General features: G+C 43.3%; 3 protein-coding genes and 2 non-coding genes across 6 annotated transcripts; 2 read left to right on the top strand and 3 right to left on the bottom strand.

The window, feature by feature from the left end:
• Positions 1 to 1155: 1155 nt before the first annotated feature.
• On the bottom strand, positions 1156 to 5215 carry LOC110963147 (uncharacterized). 2 transcript variants are annotated; one of them, XM_051940780.1, is made up of 4 exons: positions 5045 to 5215; positions 1873 to 2856; positions 1719 to 1805; positions 1156 to 1627 (listed from the first exon to the last, which is right to left on the bottom strand). In XM_051940780.1, the coding sequence occupies exon 2, from the start codon at positions 2851 to 2853 to the stop codon at positions 1936 to 1938; it is 918 nt and encodes a 305-aa protein (XP_051796740.1). In that variant the 5' UTR covers positions 2854 to 2856; positions 5045 to 5215; the 3' UTR covers positions 1156 to 1627; positions 1719 to 1805; positions 1873 to 1935. The 2 variants fall into 2 exon arrangements, with proteins under 2 accessions (XP_051796740.1, XP_051796739.1); XM_051940779.1 differs by lacking the exon at positions 5045 to 5215 and adding an exon at positions 3788 to 4506.
• On the bottom strand, positions 4062 to 4147 carry trnay-gua (transfer RNA tyrosine (anticodon GUA)). Its single transcript is given in 2 exon segments — positions 4062 to 4097; positions 4111 to 4147. It is a non-coding gene; the product is annotated as a tRNA-Tyr (tRNA).
• trnaa-agc (transfer RNA alanine (anticodon AGC)) lies at positions 4695 to 4767 on the top strand. The gene has a single exon. It is a non-coding gene; the product is annotated as a tRNA-Ala (tRNA).
• A 294-nt stretch (positions 5216 to 5509) lies between the features above and the next one.
• On the top strand, positions 5510 to 10631 carry trim55b (tripartite motif containing 55b). The gene is made up of 8 exons (XM_022211371.2): positions 5510 to 5984; positions 6518 to 6687; positions 7537 to 7714; positions 7850 to 7945; positions 8965 to 9198; positions 9301 to 9323; positions 9738 to 9862; positions 9955 to 10631. The coding sequence occupies exons 1-8, from the start codon at positions 5847 to 5849 to the stop codon at positions 10119 to 10121; spliced, it is 1131 nt and encodes a 376-aa protein (XP_022067063.1). The 5' UTR covers positions 5510 to 5846; the 3' UTR covers positions 10122 to 10631.
• Positions 10632 to 11974: 1343 nt separating this feature from the next.
• Positions 11975 to 13651, bottom strand: crhb (corticotropin releasing hormone b). The gene is made up of 2 exons (XM_022211362.2): positions 13437 to 13651; positions 11975 to 12879 (listed from the first exon to the last, which is right to left on the bottom strand). The coding sequence occupies exon 2, from the start codon at positions 12857 to 12859 to the stop codon at positions 12353 to 12355; it is 507 nt and encodes a 168-aa protein (XP_022067054.1). The 5' UTR covers positions 12860 to 12879; positions 13437 to 13651; the 3' UTR covers positions 11975 to 12352.
• Positions 13652 to 13747: the final 96 nt, after the last annotated feature.

The following is a 13747-nucleotide window of genomic DNA, read 5'->3' as shown; positions in this document are numbered from 1 at the left end:
GTTTATTATTAACACTGATGGCTATACAGGTCTAGGGTAAGTAAAATGGTATTTACATTTCATTGGCATAGATTGGTTAGTGTAGCAGCTGAGGTAAGTATAAAGATTTATTTACATGTATTAATTAAAAGTATTTACATTCGGACATTGATTAGTTACTGTTGCAGCTGAGGTAAGTATAAAGATGTATTTACATATTTACACAGTCTAATATACAGTATTTACAAGTGTGTGTCCACCTCCAGATTAGGGGGTGGGTTTCCTGGTTTCTTCTGCTGGCGCTGTTCTCCCAGCCACTCCTCTAAAGAAACTGGGGCAAAAAGTGGCACTCCCGAAGCGGCTATGGCCAAACTCTTGTTTTGGGCTGCCCACAGTTGGTGCACTTGTTGAATACCACTTTATGCACATACTTTTTTTGTGGGCTCCACTGGCCTCCTCTTCTGCCCTGCATTGCCTGTTCCTCTGTGTGAAGTGGGACACAGACACAGAGGCCATGTCATACCACCCATCTATGTCGAGGACCTTGCGCACAGTGCGGTAGAGCCCAGCAGCTGTCAACTTGTGGTTATTGCAGGCTGGCTGGACACAGATGAGTGGAATGGACCACATCTTCAGGGGCATCCAGAGGAACAGAGGGCGTCAGAAGAAGAGGTCAGGAGAGGCAGGAGGCTGAGTGAAGATGGTCGGGGGCTGGGGAGGGTAACACCAGAAGTTGGGATGTGGTATCAGCTCTGGCTTCCCTGTTTTAGCGTTGGCCCTGAACACAGTCTTCCTGATCCAGTTTTGCTGGAATGATGGGAGGTGCTCATTCCAGTGGACAGGAAGCTCTGCAGGGGGATGGACCACCGGGCCAGGAGTCCACACAGCTGGAGGAGCAGGGGCCAGGGCCAGGGCAGGAACAGGGGCGCCAGCAGGCCCTCTAGAGCAGTGGTTCTCAACCCTGTTCCTCAGGACCCCATGTCCTGCATGTTTTAGATGCTTCCCTGCTCCAACACACCTGACATAAATGATCAGCTCGTCATAAGGCTTCTGCAGAGGCTTGATGACGAGCTGATCATTTGAATCAGGTGTGTTGGAGCAGGGAAGCATCTAAAACATGCAGGACATGGGGTCCTGAGGAACAGGGTTGAGAACCACTGCTCTAGAGGCAGCAGTGGCTGCGCAAGAAGAGACAAAACAATTAGTTTATTGTTGTTAAGTAAAGATTTTCACTGCATGTCTTTCTCAGCACTGCTGGACATCCACTACAACTACAACAATTACTAGAAAGCATGTATGATTAGTAGCAAGGCGACATGATGATGCAACACTGGAGTTGTGGAAGGAAGCTGTGAAAATCATCCTGTTTTTCACCCAAGCACCATTAGGTCAAATACAAAAAGAAAAGTGGGATGGGATCAGCCAAGTATGAAGCAAAGCAGCTCTAAGACATACTGTGAGCACCTATAAACTACAACATTCTGCAACCACACTTAGGGGAGGTGTGAGATGAGGAATGAGTTTTGGTCAGTGATTACGACAAAAATGAAAGAAATACAGTTTACATACACCTTTAAGTTCCCTTTTTGCTTTGATGAAGTGCACTCAAAGATTAAATGTAGCTTGACACTTGATAAGTGCCATTTCTCTGTATTGTAAAAGAAAAAACATTTAATGTAATTAAAAATATATTTTTATTTTATTAAATTGTTTGTGAAACATTGTTTGGGATTAAATACCTTGAGGAAGTTGTTCCTCAGCCTGTGAGGCCACCATCACCATCTCCTGGTCGTCTTTCTCCTCAAAAAAATCCCCAGCAGCAGTGTCTGTAAAATAATATAGAAAACTAAGCACATGTCACCAGCACACCTGTACACATAAACTGATACTCACCACAGGTAAAGAGTCGTCTCCGGGCTGTGGACTGTGACGAAGGGGGGCAACGTGGCACTGCAGCTATGATTTAAAACAGATGTCTGCAAGTTTGATATACTGCATATACACTGTAATAATTGTAGCTGGAGACAATATTTTTTGTGCCAGCTGTGAAGCAGACAAATGCATCCCATGCACCAGCAGGGCCTTCACAGTGGCAGCAACCTGGAGCCTGCTCTGAGTTGCAGCAGGTGGAGAAGGAACAGACACAGTGGCAGTGGGCATGGTGGCAGCAGCAGTGGGGGCAGATGCAGTGGGCATGGCAGCAGCAGCAGACACAGCAGCAGTGGGGGCAGGTGCAGTGGCAGTGGTGGTGGGCACAGGGGCTGGAGCCGAAGCCTGCCTCTTCAGCACATATGCTTTGAAGAGGGCCATGTTGGTGTTTGGCCTGGCTGTTGCCTTTTTCAGGTAGGTGATGAGAGCCTGGGCTTCCTTGCTTTGGTCCTCATACACCTCCTTCATGGACCTGCCCCTGAAGTCGCCAAACTCCACCATTAGACAGCCAGAGTCTCCGGTCCTCTGGGCCTCCTGCAGCATGGCCTGTTTTCTCTGGTACACCTCCACAGCCTCCCCTATCTCCCTGATATGGGAGGTGTACCTGAGGAACAGGTGTTTATTGGCCGACAGCGGGTTGTCCCTCTCCTCTTTCACGATAATGTTGCCAACCAGGTAGACTGCATACCCCAGCGCATTCTCAAGCAGCCACCGGAACCTCTGGCCCTGGTACTTCCCCAGCTGGATCCTGCAGTGAGCCAGAACCAGGAACTGGTCACCGGGATCCCCTCCGTTTTGCCTCATGAAGGCAGTGGCCTCGGCCAGAACCTCGTCCTTGCTCCTGGCCCTCCCTGCCACCACGGTCTCACTCCGGTTTGCCTCTTCAGTTGGCCCCATGATGAGTCGCCCCTGAGGAGTTTTACGGAGCACTGGGTATGCATACATAATCTGAGAGGAAACAGCCATAAATAGATAGTTATATTTATTATATTTATAGACATTCTTTTAAATTCTAAAATAATCATAACATTGGATTTATATCACGTTTTTCACTCAGCATTCAAAGAACTTACAAATGGGCAATTCGCTGCTCCCCTGGAACAGTACTAAGTAATTGTAGTAAATTAGTGGTATTGTCATGAAATACTGTACAATCTTATCATTTTTAGTTTTGTTGTACTACTCGCACTGTCGTGACAGCAGCCAGCCCACCCGCCCAAACGCAACCACGTTGATTTAAATTAAGCGCGACGTACATTTATTTTGTATTTAAAAAAATACAGTGATAACTTTGCTAATTGTTAAAACAATAACACTTGTTGGTATACTCTTGTTGGTGTAATACCATGTACAAATTGTCATTTTATGACAGGGGATCCCATAATTATACTGGGGTGCACACAATGAATAAGAGGTTTTAGGCGGGCATTTATGATATTTCATAAAATTACGATCATAAAATGGCTCTAAAAAGTAATATATTCAGCTGGCCAGAACCTCCACAGAGCACACATTTTTGTAGAAGTATTATTACGTGATTATGATGGCAAGAGTCGCCAGATTACTTTACGATAACAAGCATTATTATGACGAGATCATTATAAACTTACGTTAGCTACTCCCTGAGCGCTATACACTCTGAACCAACTAATGAAAGGGAGATGTACATCACAGAAAAGTCAGTATTATCTGCTCTCTTTGTTGTGTTCCCAATATTTCTAATACACAAGTTCACTGAAGTATAATAGGGAGCATCAACATCACACTACGCATTACCAAAGGGCTGTTTTTTGCAATAAGCATGTCACGCTAACAACAGGATACAGTTAATGTCTAAGACCCATTTAGCTGGTGAAAAAGAGAATATGTTTAAACTTACCGCTTGCTAAACGATAGGCCTGACAGCTGTGGATGACTGTTTATCATTTTCCTCCGAGAGTTTATAAAGGATCCCGAAGATGGAACGTGATTGGTCAAAAGTAAGCCCACAGGCTCGGGACGTGATTGGCCCAATGGAACATGAGGTCGTGCGCTGATTGGCTGGCTTGGGCTTACTTTGCTCTAACAGCAGAGTGCAGCAGCACAGTCATTGTTTGTGAATTCGAATTTACGTATATTACGTATTGCTATTGAAACTGCAAAAAAAGAATGTCTCCTTCGAGCCGGATTCGAACCAGCGACCTAAGGATTACTATGCAACCACTACAGTCCTCCGCTCTACCAACTGAGCTATCGAAGGGAGCTACTGGCTAAAGCTGTACTGTACAATATTATTGATAAACACAGATATAATCGTCAGATGCATTGTGGGAGTCTGCGGTAATGCAGCATGTGGTGTCAAGCGGACACAACTTTCCTCCCGTCGCCGCACATTCGCGTCCGCAGCAGTTAGTTCACTTCAGCTCCGGTGTTTCCAACTTTCACAACTCCATGACAATAATAGAGTGATAAGAGTTATGAACAAACTTACTTTCCCAGATAGTCGGCATTTAAGGCAAATAAATCCCCTCGTGGTTCATGAACGTTTAAGCTAGGTTAGCTTAAATGTTGACGTTAGCTAAATTAATGCTACGTCAACGTTTAAGCTAGGTTAGCTTAAACGTTGACGTTAGCTAAATTAATGCTACGTCAAAGTCCAAACTTGGTGCATAACGCGAAAGCGAGCAGTAATATGTAGGGTGCCACACCGTCGCAACAACTAAACTGTATCTTTGAAGTTGTAATGACTTTCAGGTGGATTTCTCTGCACGGCGTTAAAAGGAGACCGGACGAACACCACCTACAGTGGGGAATTAGCTCAAATGGTAGAGCGCTCGCTTAGCATGCGAGAGGTAGCGGGATCGATGCCCGCATTCTCCAAACAACCCTTTTGGGTTCTCAAACAAATATGGCAATAATCAAAATATCGCCTTACAGCAGTTTCTTTTAAATTATTTTTTTACTTTATGGATACTTTTATAGATGGAGTCACAACTACAATACAGCACAAGATTCATGGGTAGCAGTGTCAAGCTAGCTAGCGCTAAGCTAGCTGTTTAAGGACAAAATAATGACTTAAACAAAACCGCACCGTTGTAGTTTTATAAGTACCGCAATTCATTTAATGTTTGATTAAAAATGCAGCCAAATAACTCACCTTGTGTTGTAGTAAACCTTCCCAACTTTATGGTCGTGGTCTTTCTGATGCAACAAGTTGCTGCGTCGAAGTTGTTCCTCTGATGGCTACCTGGAAAGGTGCTACCTAGCATCCATCAAACGGCTAGCTAGCGTTAGCTGGCTAAAAAGTTAGCATAAACGCAATGCTAAATACTTTAGCATTTTGCCTATTTTTAATATTTTAAAATGTTTATTATGCATTTATATCTTGTTTCCTATGTCTGTTGATTTGCTACTACATGTATTTAATAGGTATCAGCGTTCATCAACTGTTTAAATATTTTGTTACATAGGAGCGAAAGTGTGAATGCATTACTATCTAAAATCCTTAATTATGTTCAGCGTGACAAGGCAAAAATATATGTTTTTAAGGCCAAGAAACTTAACTTAAAGTCAGGTATTTCTGGTAGCTTAAGCATCCTTTATCACGATTGTATGATGCAAATCCCCCACCCCCTGAACCATACAGATACACAGAGCAGTCCCTGGTGGCGGTGTAGAGGAGGCTGTAAGGCTGGTGGGCAGCTGTTCAGTCCTGCCCTGCTCAGTTTCAAATATGGGCAAGGTAAAAATGGCAACCTTAGACGTGACAGCAGTAGCTGCTAAAAACAGAACTGACACCAGCGAGATAGGAGCCTACACCCTCGAGGACACGAACAGCAGGCCTACTCCTCAGGCCGACACTGGGCCCGCTGGAGATTGCTTTCAGAAAAGGACTTTTTTTTGAAAATAATGCTTATGTGGGTCTTATCTAATTAAATTCTGGTAGTGTATAAAATCGTATGACAGAGCCTATCACCATGGAAAACTTGGAGAAACAGCTGATTTGTCCCATATGCCTGGAAATGTTTACAAAGCCAGTGGTGATCCTACCCTGCCAGCACAACCTCTGCAGAAAATGTGCCAATGATGTTTTCCAGGTAAGCAACTGAGTAAATTCCACTGATTGTTTTATTAATGAGATAAAAGTAGTTATGAACTCAAGGATTATTGCTGTTATACATTAGTTCCTCAGTTGACAGCCTGTGTCATCTGCACCATTGACATATTTATGAACTGACCTACATTTTTAGCACATTAAAGATCGTTTCTGGATGTCATAAATGCACTCTCCTTTGAAGGTGTGTTGTAGTCTGAAAATCATCAGCATGTTCGTCACATCTACTCATAAATTAACATTTATAAACTGTGTTTATCAAGCAATATTAATGGCATAAAGAGTTACTAACAGAAAACACAGCTTTTATTTAGTTGTTCTAAGTATTAGTTCATACATTTATAACACTTGTGAACTGTTGTAGAGTTGTGCTAATGGGGTTCCACTTTTGTGTTATTGACTGCTAATCCACTGGATTAACATTTCATAACTCTTGAGTGAAACAATTTAATTAATTTATCCATCAAAACCATGCCACCATACTAAATTTAGGGTTTGAATTGTTATCGCTTCAAGGCTTCAAACCCATACCTCCCAACAAGAAGCGGCTCGTTGACATCTGGTGGCCGTTTCCGATGCCCATCCTGCAGACATGAGGTGGTTCTGGACAGGCATGGTGTTTACGGCCTGCAGAGGAACCTCCTCGTTGAGAACATCATTGACATGTTCAAACAGGAGTCCAGCAGGTGAGACAGATCAGACATACATTCAGTCTGTCTTGATATAGCAAACTGATACCACTTATAAGTTACACCTTCATGTCTAGAACACCGTTTGTGTACTAGTCAAAGCTGTCCTTAAGTGCTGTGATTAGAGATCATAAAGGAGAAAAGGGATGAGTAGTGGACTGACACAAAGTGTACTAGTTGCTGGTGTGGCTTTCGTGCCGGTGGCCTCTGAGTCAGGGAGCTGCAGTGGATGACAGGACAATTCTAGTAGTAGTCATCCACACAGATGATTTATCCAGGAGCTGACTGGGTTGCCAGAGGGCTTGTATGACACGAGATCCACAACACTTCAACTCATGCACTCAGGATGCTCAACGTCCTACTTTGTCAGTGTTTTGTGATATTATTTTATATAATCAAATGTAGTATTTTATTGACAATTCTCTAATATGTTGGGTAGCTTGAATAGGATGAACTGATAAGAGCTATTTATAACACATATCAGAAATTCCTTCCATTTTCTTCATTTTCAATTGAGATCAGTTCTAGTGGCAACAGTCTAAGCAGGGGATACCTGATATTCCTCTCCCCAGCATGTTCCAGCTTCTTCTGGAAAGAGGCTAATAGATATCAAACAAATCACTGTATACTTGCAACCACATCTGGATACTGTTCCACTTACTGGTGACCTATTGATTACAGTGCTGACGGTTCATGTGTATAGCGAGGCAAGACTGATGGATCATCAATAAACTGCTGACATGTATAACGGTGACATTATCAAACTGACAATACGTGTCACATCAGTATGCATTGAAATGTGCAGCGTGACAGCAAGGTACTACTGTTTTCAATACACCTCAACAGCAGCAAGCCAGCGCCGGAAAGAAAAGAAGAAACACCCATGTGCGATGTTCACGAGGATGAAAAGATCAACATCTACTGTGTAACCCACGGTGTGCCTACTTGCTCCATGTGTAAAGTGTTTGGAGCCCACAAGGACTGTGAGGTGGCGCCGATCAGCAGCATCTACCAGACAAAGAAGGTGAGGCCTTAAATACTCATGGAGGGTCTTAATACTGTGAATCCAAAAGTAATGCAGTAAAAGTAAGCATGTTTTATCATGAAGTCCGTCCACAATTTAAGTCAGTAACCACTCTGACGTGTCCTTGCCCCCTAGACGGAGCTGAGTGACGGGATTGCCATGATGGTTGGGAACAACGACAGGATGCAGGGCATCATTAGTCAGCTAGAGGAAGCCTGTCGTGCCATAGAGGTCAGTGTCCAACTGCTGCAGTGTCGGGCCGCTCACTCACACAGCAAGCCTCTCTCTGTGCACACGCTAATGCACCTGTACAGACGCACAAACTGATGTAATGTGTCCTTGTCACCGCCGCTCTCTCTGCTTTTATCGGTCTGAGAGATTTCGACAGAGAGGTAGGAAGTGAAAAATGAATGTTTTGGTGCCACAGTCTCTCTTTTTTCACATTTTCTCCTGTGCTGGCTTCACATATACTCGACAGAGAGCTTCATTCTGCCTCTGGTCCTCTAACATTGACAAAAACAAGCAGTGTAATGGATGGGGAGGGAACAGACAGCTTTTTGATGGTTCACGTGCCACAGTTGGACGTAGTAGAGAGGAAGCTGGAGTGTTTCCAGTCCCCCATGTGTTCCCCTCTTAGTGGCGTCACTCAGGACGGACGAGCAAAATGAGCCTCACTGTCCTCCCTGCACATATGGCACGACCGGATGAACAGAAAGCAAACTAACCACAACATTTGTAGAATATTTACACCATCATACATAAAAAATACTATTATTTCATGTTCTTTGTTTTTGAATATTCTTAACCCTTATTATTTTTATTATTATCCCCCGCCTCCACGAAGTGGAAAAGGGGGATATAGGTTTGGCGTCCGTCCGTCCGTCCATCCGTGCTTCCGTCCGTCTGTCTGTCTGTCCGTCCGTCCGTCCGTCCGTCCGACATGAAGGGGACACCTTTTCTCGGAAACTATTACAGCTAGGATTACGAAATTTAGAGTGTGGCTTCACACCATGGACACCTTGATCAAGTTCGAAAATGAGACCTGTGCAATAATATTTAACAGAATTATGGCCCTTGATCACTATTTTGGATATAGACTCATAGACATCACATGTGGCGGGGGATATTGATGACCATGTCATCTTGTTTTCATTTGCACCCTTATTCTTGTCACCAATGCCATGATAATCGATTAATGATATGTCTTTCCCCTACGTATCTCCCTCTGTTTTCCACTCATGCATGTCCAGGAGAATGGCCGAAGGCAGAAGACTCTGGTGTGTGAGAAGTTTGACCATCTGTATTCTATCCTGGAGGACAAGAAGAGGCAGATGAGTCAGAAGGTGACGGCCGAACAGGAAGAGAAGGTGAACTATATCCGTGGCCTGACGAGAAAATACGGAGACCATCTGGAGGAAAGTTGTAAGATTGTGGAGTTGGGGATCCAGACAATGGAGGAGCCAGAAATGGCTTTATTCCTCCAGGTAAGAGATGATTTTGACTCCCACATGAATAAAGCCCCACAGGTAGCAGTATTTCATGTATGAAATATGAATGGAAGAGATCTTCCCCTTTGTATCTTTCAGAACACAAAGCCTCTCCTCAAAAAGTGAGCATATGTTTTAATACACCAATAATTTCACTGATGGTAGATGTTTGCTGTGTGAAAAGGATAACATCCTGCCATTTTAAGATCAAAATCCTAACATAACACTGTTCTAAAACACTTCATTTTTTCTGCCTGTTTGCAGTTTTTTTTAATATGCTTGTGAACAGTTTACCAAATTCACATCTGTGCCTGCATATCAAACCATAACTCTAATGCAACAAGGTCACACCTCTGTTCGCTGTGGAAAGTAATTGTGTGAAATGATGCAGATCACTATCTTTTGCTGTGGCATCTTGAAATAGCTTGAGGAACGTGCTAAACATCACAGATTTGTGTGTATTTAGGAAGTGTTGCCTTGACTATGTGAGGTTGGAGCTTTCCTATAAATATGCTATTTGCACCTTATGCGCTCAGGATCGCAGAAGCATCCAGCACCGCACACTTGGATAAAGTTGAGCGTGGCTACGAGGACATGGATCACTACAGCGTTAACTTCAAGAAAGAAAGGAAGGCCCTGCGCACCATTGACTTCGCCCTAGGTCAGATTCATCACAGATTGATCATGGAATCAACTTACAAAGTACACCTCAGTCTTGTAGCTCTACTTATTTGTATCTAACTTCTTTTACAGAGGACGAGGATGAAGAGGATGAGGACGCAGAGGGAGGTACAGAGGAAGGAGAAGGGGTCCAGACTGTATCTGGAGGTGCTGCAGTTACAGCCACCTCCAGCCAACCTTCTGCCCCCCAGCAGATAAGCTCCTCTCCCAGCGCAGCCAAGAGCGCCGCCTCGACCTAGCGACAGCCGCCAGACAACACCTAAGCCAGGGGCAGAATAATTGTTGCTCCTAGATGTTGATTTCAGGTCAGTTGTGATACATTTTCTCCCAAACTGGGGAACTTCTTGACAAGTTTAGATCTCTGCCGAAGGGAAAGCCTGAGTTGCAGATCCAAAAGAAAGAGACAGAATTTATAATGCACTTCTTTCTCCTCCGTAGTGACAGTGATCGTGTGCATCGCTGCATACTGACTGATCTTATTTCTTTTTCGCTCATTAAATACATGTTTTGCTTCTTCCTTTTCATTTTGGACACACTTAATGACAGACTGACTATGGGTTTCCGTCGGCTGTTTCCAGGATTCAGACGTATTCATACATTTTTTATGTCACTGACCTTTTGCGACTGCTTAAACTACATCATTAGAGAGCATGACAAGAGGGCCTCAGGTTTTCCTCTCTGTCGTATACTTTTTTATGACTGATATAACTTCATGAGTATGGAAGCAGAGTAAAAAAAAAAACCTGTCACTATGGCATTTCAGTATTTTCTACACGCAACTGGCTGAATTATGTGTCGTACTGATTGTCGTGTAACACAGTTATATTTTCCTATTACAGACAAAACATCTTTTTGCCATTTTTATGTTATATTGTATATTATGTGGCATTAAAACTGATTTGATCAAAGTATGCTATTTCTCAACTCTTAGTCGACTTAAAATTCCCCAAAATTCTGATTCATTTTTATTTGTTGCTGTGTTTTAGGTCTCTGAATACACTTTTGTGTGTCTGCGTGTGCAGCAAATATTACTTTTCTCTTTCTCTGCTCCTTTTATATCTCTTTTAAACTCCTTTTCACCTATTTCTGTCAAAGGAAATCCGGCTATCCGCATTAGCGACCTTTTTATAGTTCAGGCATTTATAAGGTCCTTCTCTACTCTATGGTCATGCCACCTCTCCTGCACACTGCCCGCTTTACAGTGAGTCTTCGGCTGTCACTCAGCTTATTTGCTGTCCTGCAATGGTCTCACCTTGCTGCAGCTCCACTACTGAGGTAGTCCACCACTGAGTCCCATCTAATTATTGCACACCATCTCTCAGTGAGTTGGAGCCTTCACAAATGGGCTCAATGCAGCACTAAGCCCCAAGTTGCTACGTGGGCCAAACAGAATAGGATGACTCACCGCCCACAGCTCTTGCTTAGTTTTACCCTGACACTGTGGGTCAAGGATCAGCATTCACATGTACGCACAAACATGCGTCAATACACAGGGACACGGTGTCTTCCACACTCATTAGGTGTCGGTGGTACATCTTCGAGTTATCTGTGGTTGCCTCTTGCTGGTAGAATGAGAATTGCCTCCTGAGGATTAAGGGTTTAGAAGAAAGGATGCTGTGCAAACATTCACCTGAATGGCTGTGAGCGCTCTTACAGCATGCTTCCTAACATCTCTAGCAAATTGTTGCTGCAGATTTTTTGTGTGTTGGAGAGGAGGCACGGTGTTAACCCACGACTTGGCTCCAGAGCAATGCCATGGTTACACCGTATACAATTTTTGTATTCACTCAGAAAAACCTCTCTCAATCAATATCTGTGTAGGCAAGACTCAAGATGCAGTGGCCATTTGTGCTCTATCTAACCAACTCTTTGCTTTTTGCCTTACACATATATACAAAATATTCAATGTAAGATTTAAAATGGCAAAAAAAAACATTATGGAAGTGTACTTTAATCAGATTAATAATTAAACTTGTTTTATTGGGAGCTACTACTAACTAATATGTAAGGATATTCACAGAGAAGTGTAAGCATTGCTTTGAATCTTTTATTAAAAATATAGATATAAGACGTTCTGTTGCACAACAGAAAATGACTGGTTGCACATAAGTTTATTAACAAACATAAATATCATAAATACAGTGGTTCATAATCTAAAACAAAATGCCTATTTTGTCACTGCAAGTCATGTGTTAACCAAAAATATTTCATGTCAAACATGAAGAACGGCGTAACTCTACAGATCTGACACCAACATTGAAATGGCAAGGTACAATCGGCTCATTATAAGTCAAGCCCGTTTATGCTCCATAGTTTGAGGTTAAAGCTATAAACAATAGAGTGATAAAAGCAGCACTATATTGTACAGAGCATGTTTTGTGCTGATGGTAAAAATGAAAAGAAAAGAAAAAGAAGAAACTGAGAAAAAGAAAGGGGGAAATGAGATCTTTGGCGGACTGGAAAGAGGTCTTCATTTTCCGAAGAGCTCCATCATTCTTCTGTTATTTTGCGCTTGCTGGGCCAGCTGTTCCGCCCTGGACATCTCCATCATCTCCCGGAGCAGGTGGAAGGTCAGATCCAGGGATATCGGCGGGTCCTCGGACCTTCTTCCCCTCTCCATCGACTCGTCCCCGCGGTCTCCGAAGCCGCTTATGAGCGCCCTGATGTTCCCAACTTTCCCCTGTAAAAGGCGTCGCGTCAGCTGGAGTTGTAACGCTCTGTTGTAGATGGCAGGTGATCCGCCGGGATACATGGACGTGGATGGGAAAGAGTTAGAGTCCCCGTTGCCCAGCCGGATGAAATACTCCTCTCCAAGCCGCTCCAGAATGGGACCAGACTGCTGCTGTTGCTGGGAGTTTTGGGTTTGGGGAGCTGGGACGCGCAGGGTACCGCCAGGGCTCTCAATAGCCCGACATTCGTAGCGCGGTAAGAAGGCAACTAGCAGAATCACGGTGGTACCAAGTAAATTGAGCTTCATGTCAGGATATCAGCAGGAATCTGGGAAGAAAAAGACATATTTTTTGCATTATTAAATTGTGGGATTTATCCCAACCTTTGGTATGAAATGTGTTGCGTAAAAAGGCATTTACGCACGAAAAAAGAGACATTAGAATAAAGTAAAAGGTTGATAACTATCCCTGTTAATGTTGCACTTTATTTTTCTAACATATTTTGTGATTCATCACCAGCTCTTGATAATAATCCGAGTGGATCTTGTGAGATTGATCCGTAATGTGGAATATTTGCGCGTAAAAAAAACTGGGATTTGTGGCTCAGTGCGGACTGAAGTTGAGGATTATTATATTTTATCGTTATATTTTCTCCAATATTGTAAAACAAGATCTGGCATAAAAATAAAATCTTACTACCGAAGATGAAAATCCACTTTGTGATCTGCAAATACGTTTTTCTGAACGTTTTCCAAAGCACAAGAGCTCTTCAATCAAATATATTTAGTTAAATCGTGCACCAAAAAGAAAGAGAATGTGTAAGATGGAAGCAAAGCATGTAGACTAACTCAAAAATGTGGGCAAAATAAATGAAGCTTTTCCTACCTTCAGTCTTTAGAGGAGGTCCAGTACAGTCTTGTAGGTTGCCAGGTAGTTGGCGAGATGCCGCCCTCCTTCACTTCTTTGAAGAAACAAGTATATAGTTACTTAAAGGGGAGATGCTGAATGGACTTATATAGCCGCCGTCACTATAAGTGTCGCGCTCCAAGCTGAGATTGAGTCTGCGCGTTCTTGCATGGGGTGTAACGTGAATGGACGCCTCTGACAAAGTGCTTTAGTTTAGATGAGATGAGTCATATGTGAGTGTGCGCGCGCGTGCACGAGCGTTTACCTCTGTTGCTTTCAGAATAGGCCTA

The sequence above is a fragment of the Acanthochromis polyacanthus genome, chromosome 20 (assembly GCF_021347895.1).
Source record: "Acanthochromis polyacanthus isolate Apoly-LR-REF ecotype Palm Island chromosome 20, KAUST_Apoly_ChrSc, whole genome shotgun sequence".
NCBI lineage: Eukaryota > Metazoa > Chordata > Actinopteri > Pomacentridae > Acanthochromis > Acanthochromis polyacanthus.
This window is presented reverse-complemented; position numbering and strand designations above follow the sequence as displayed.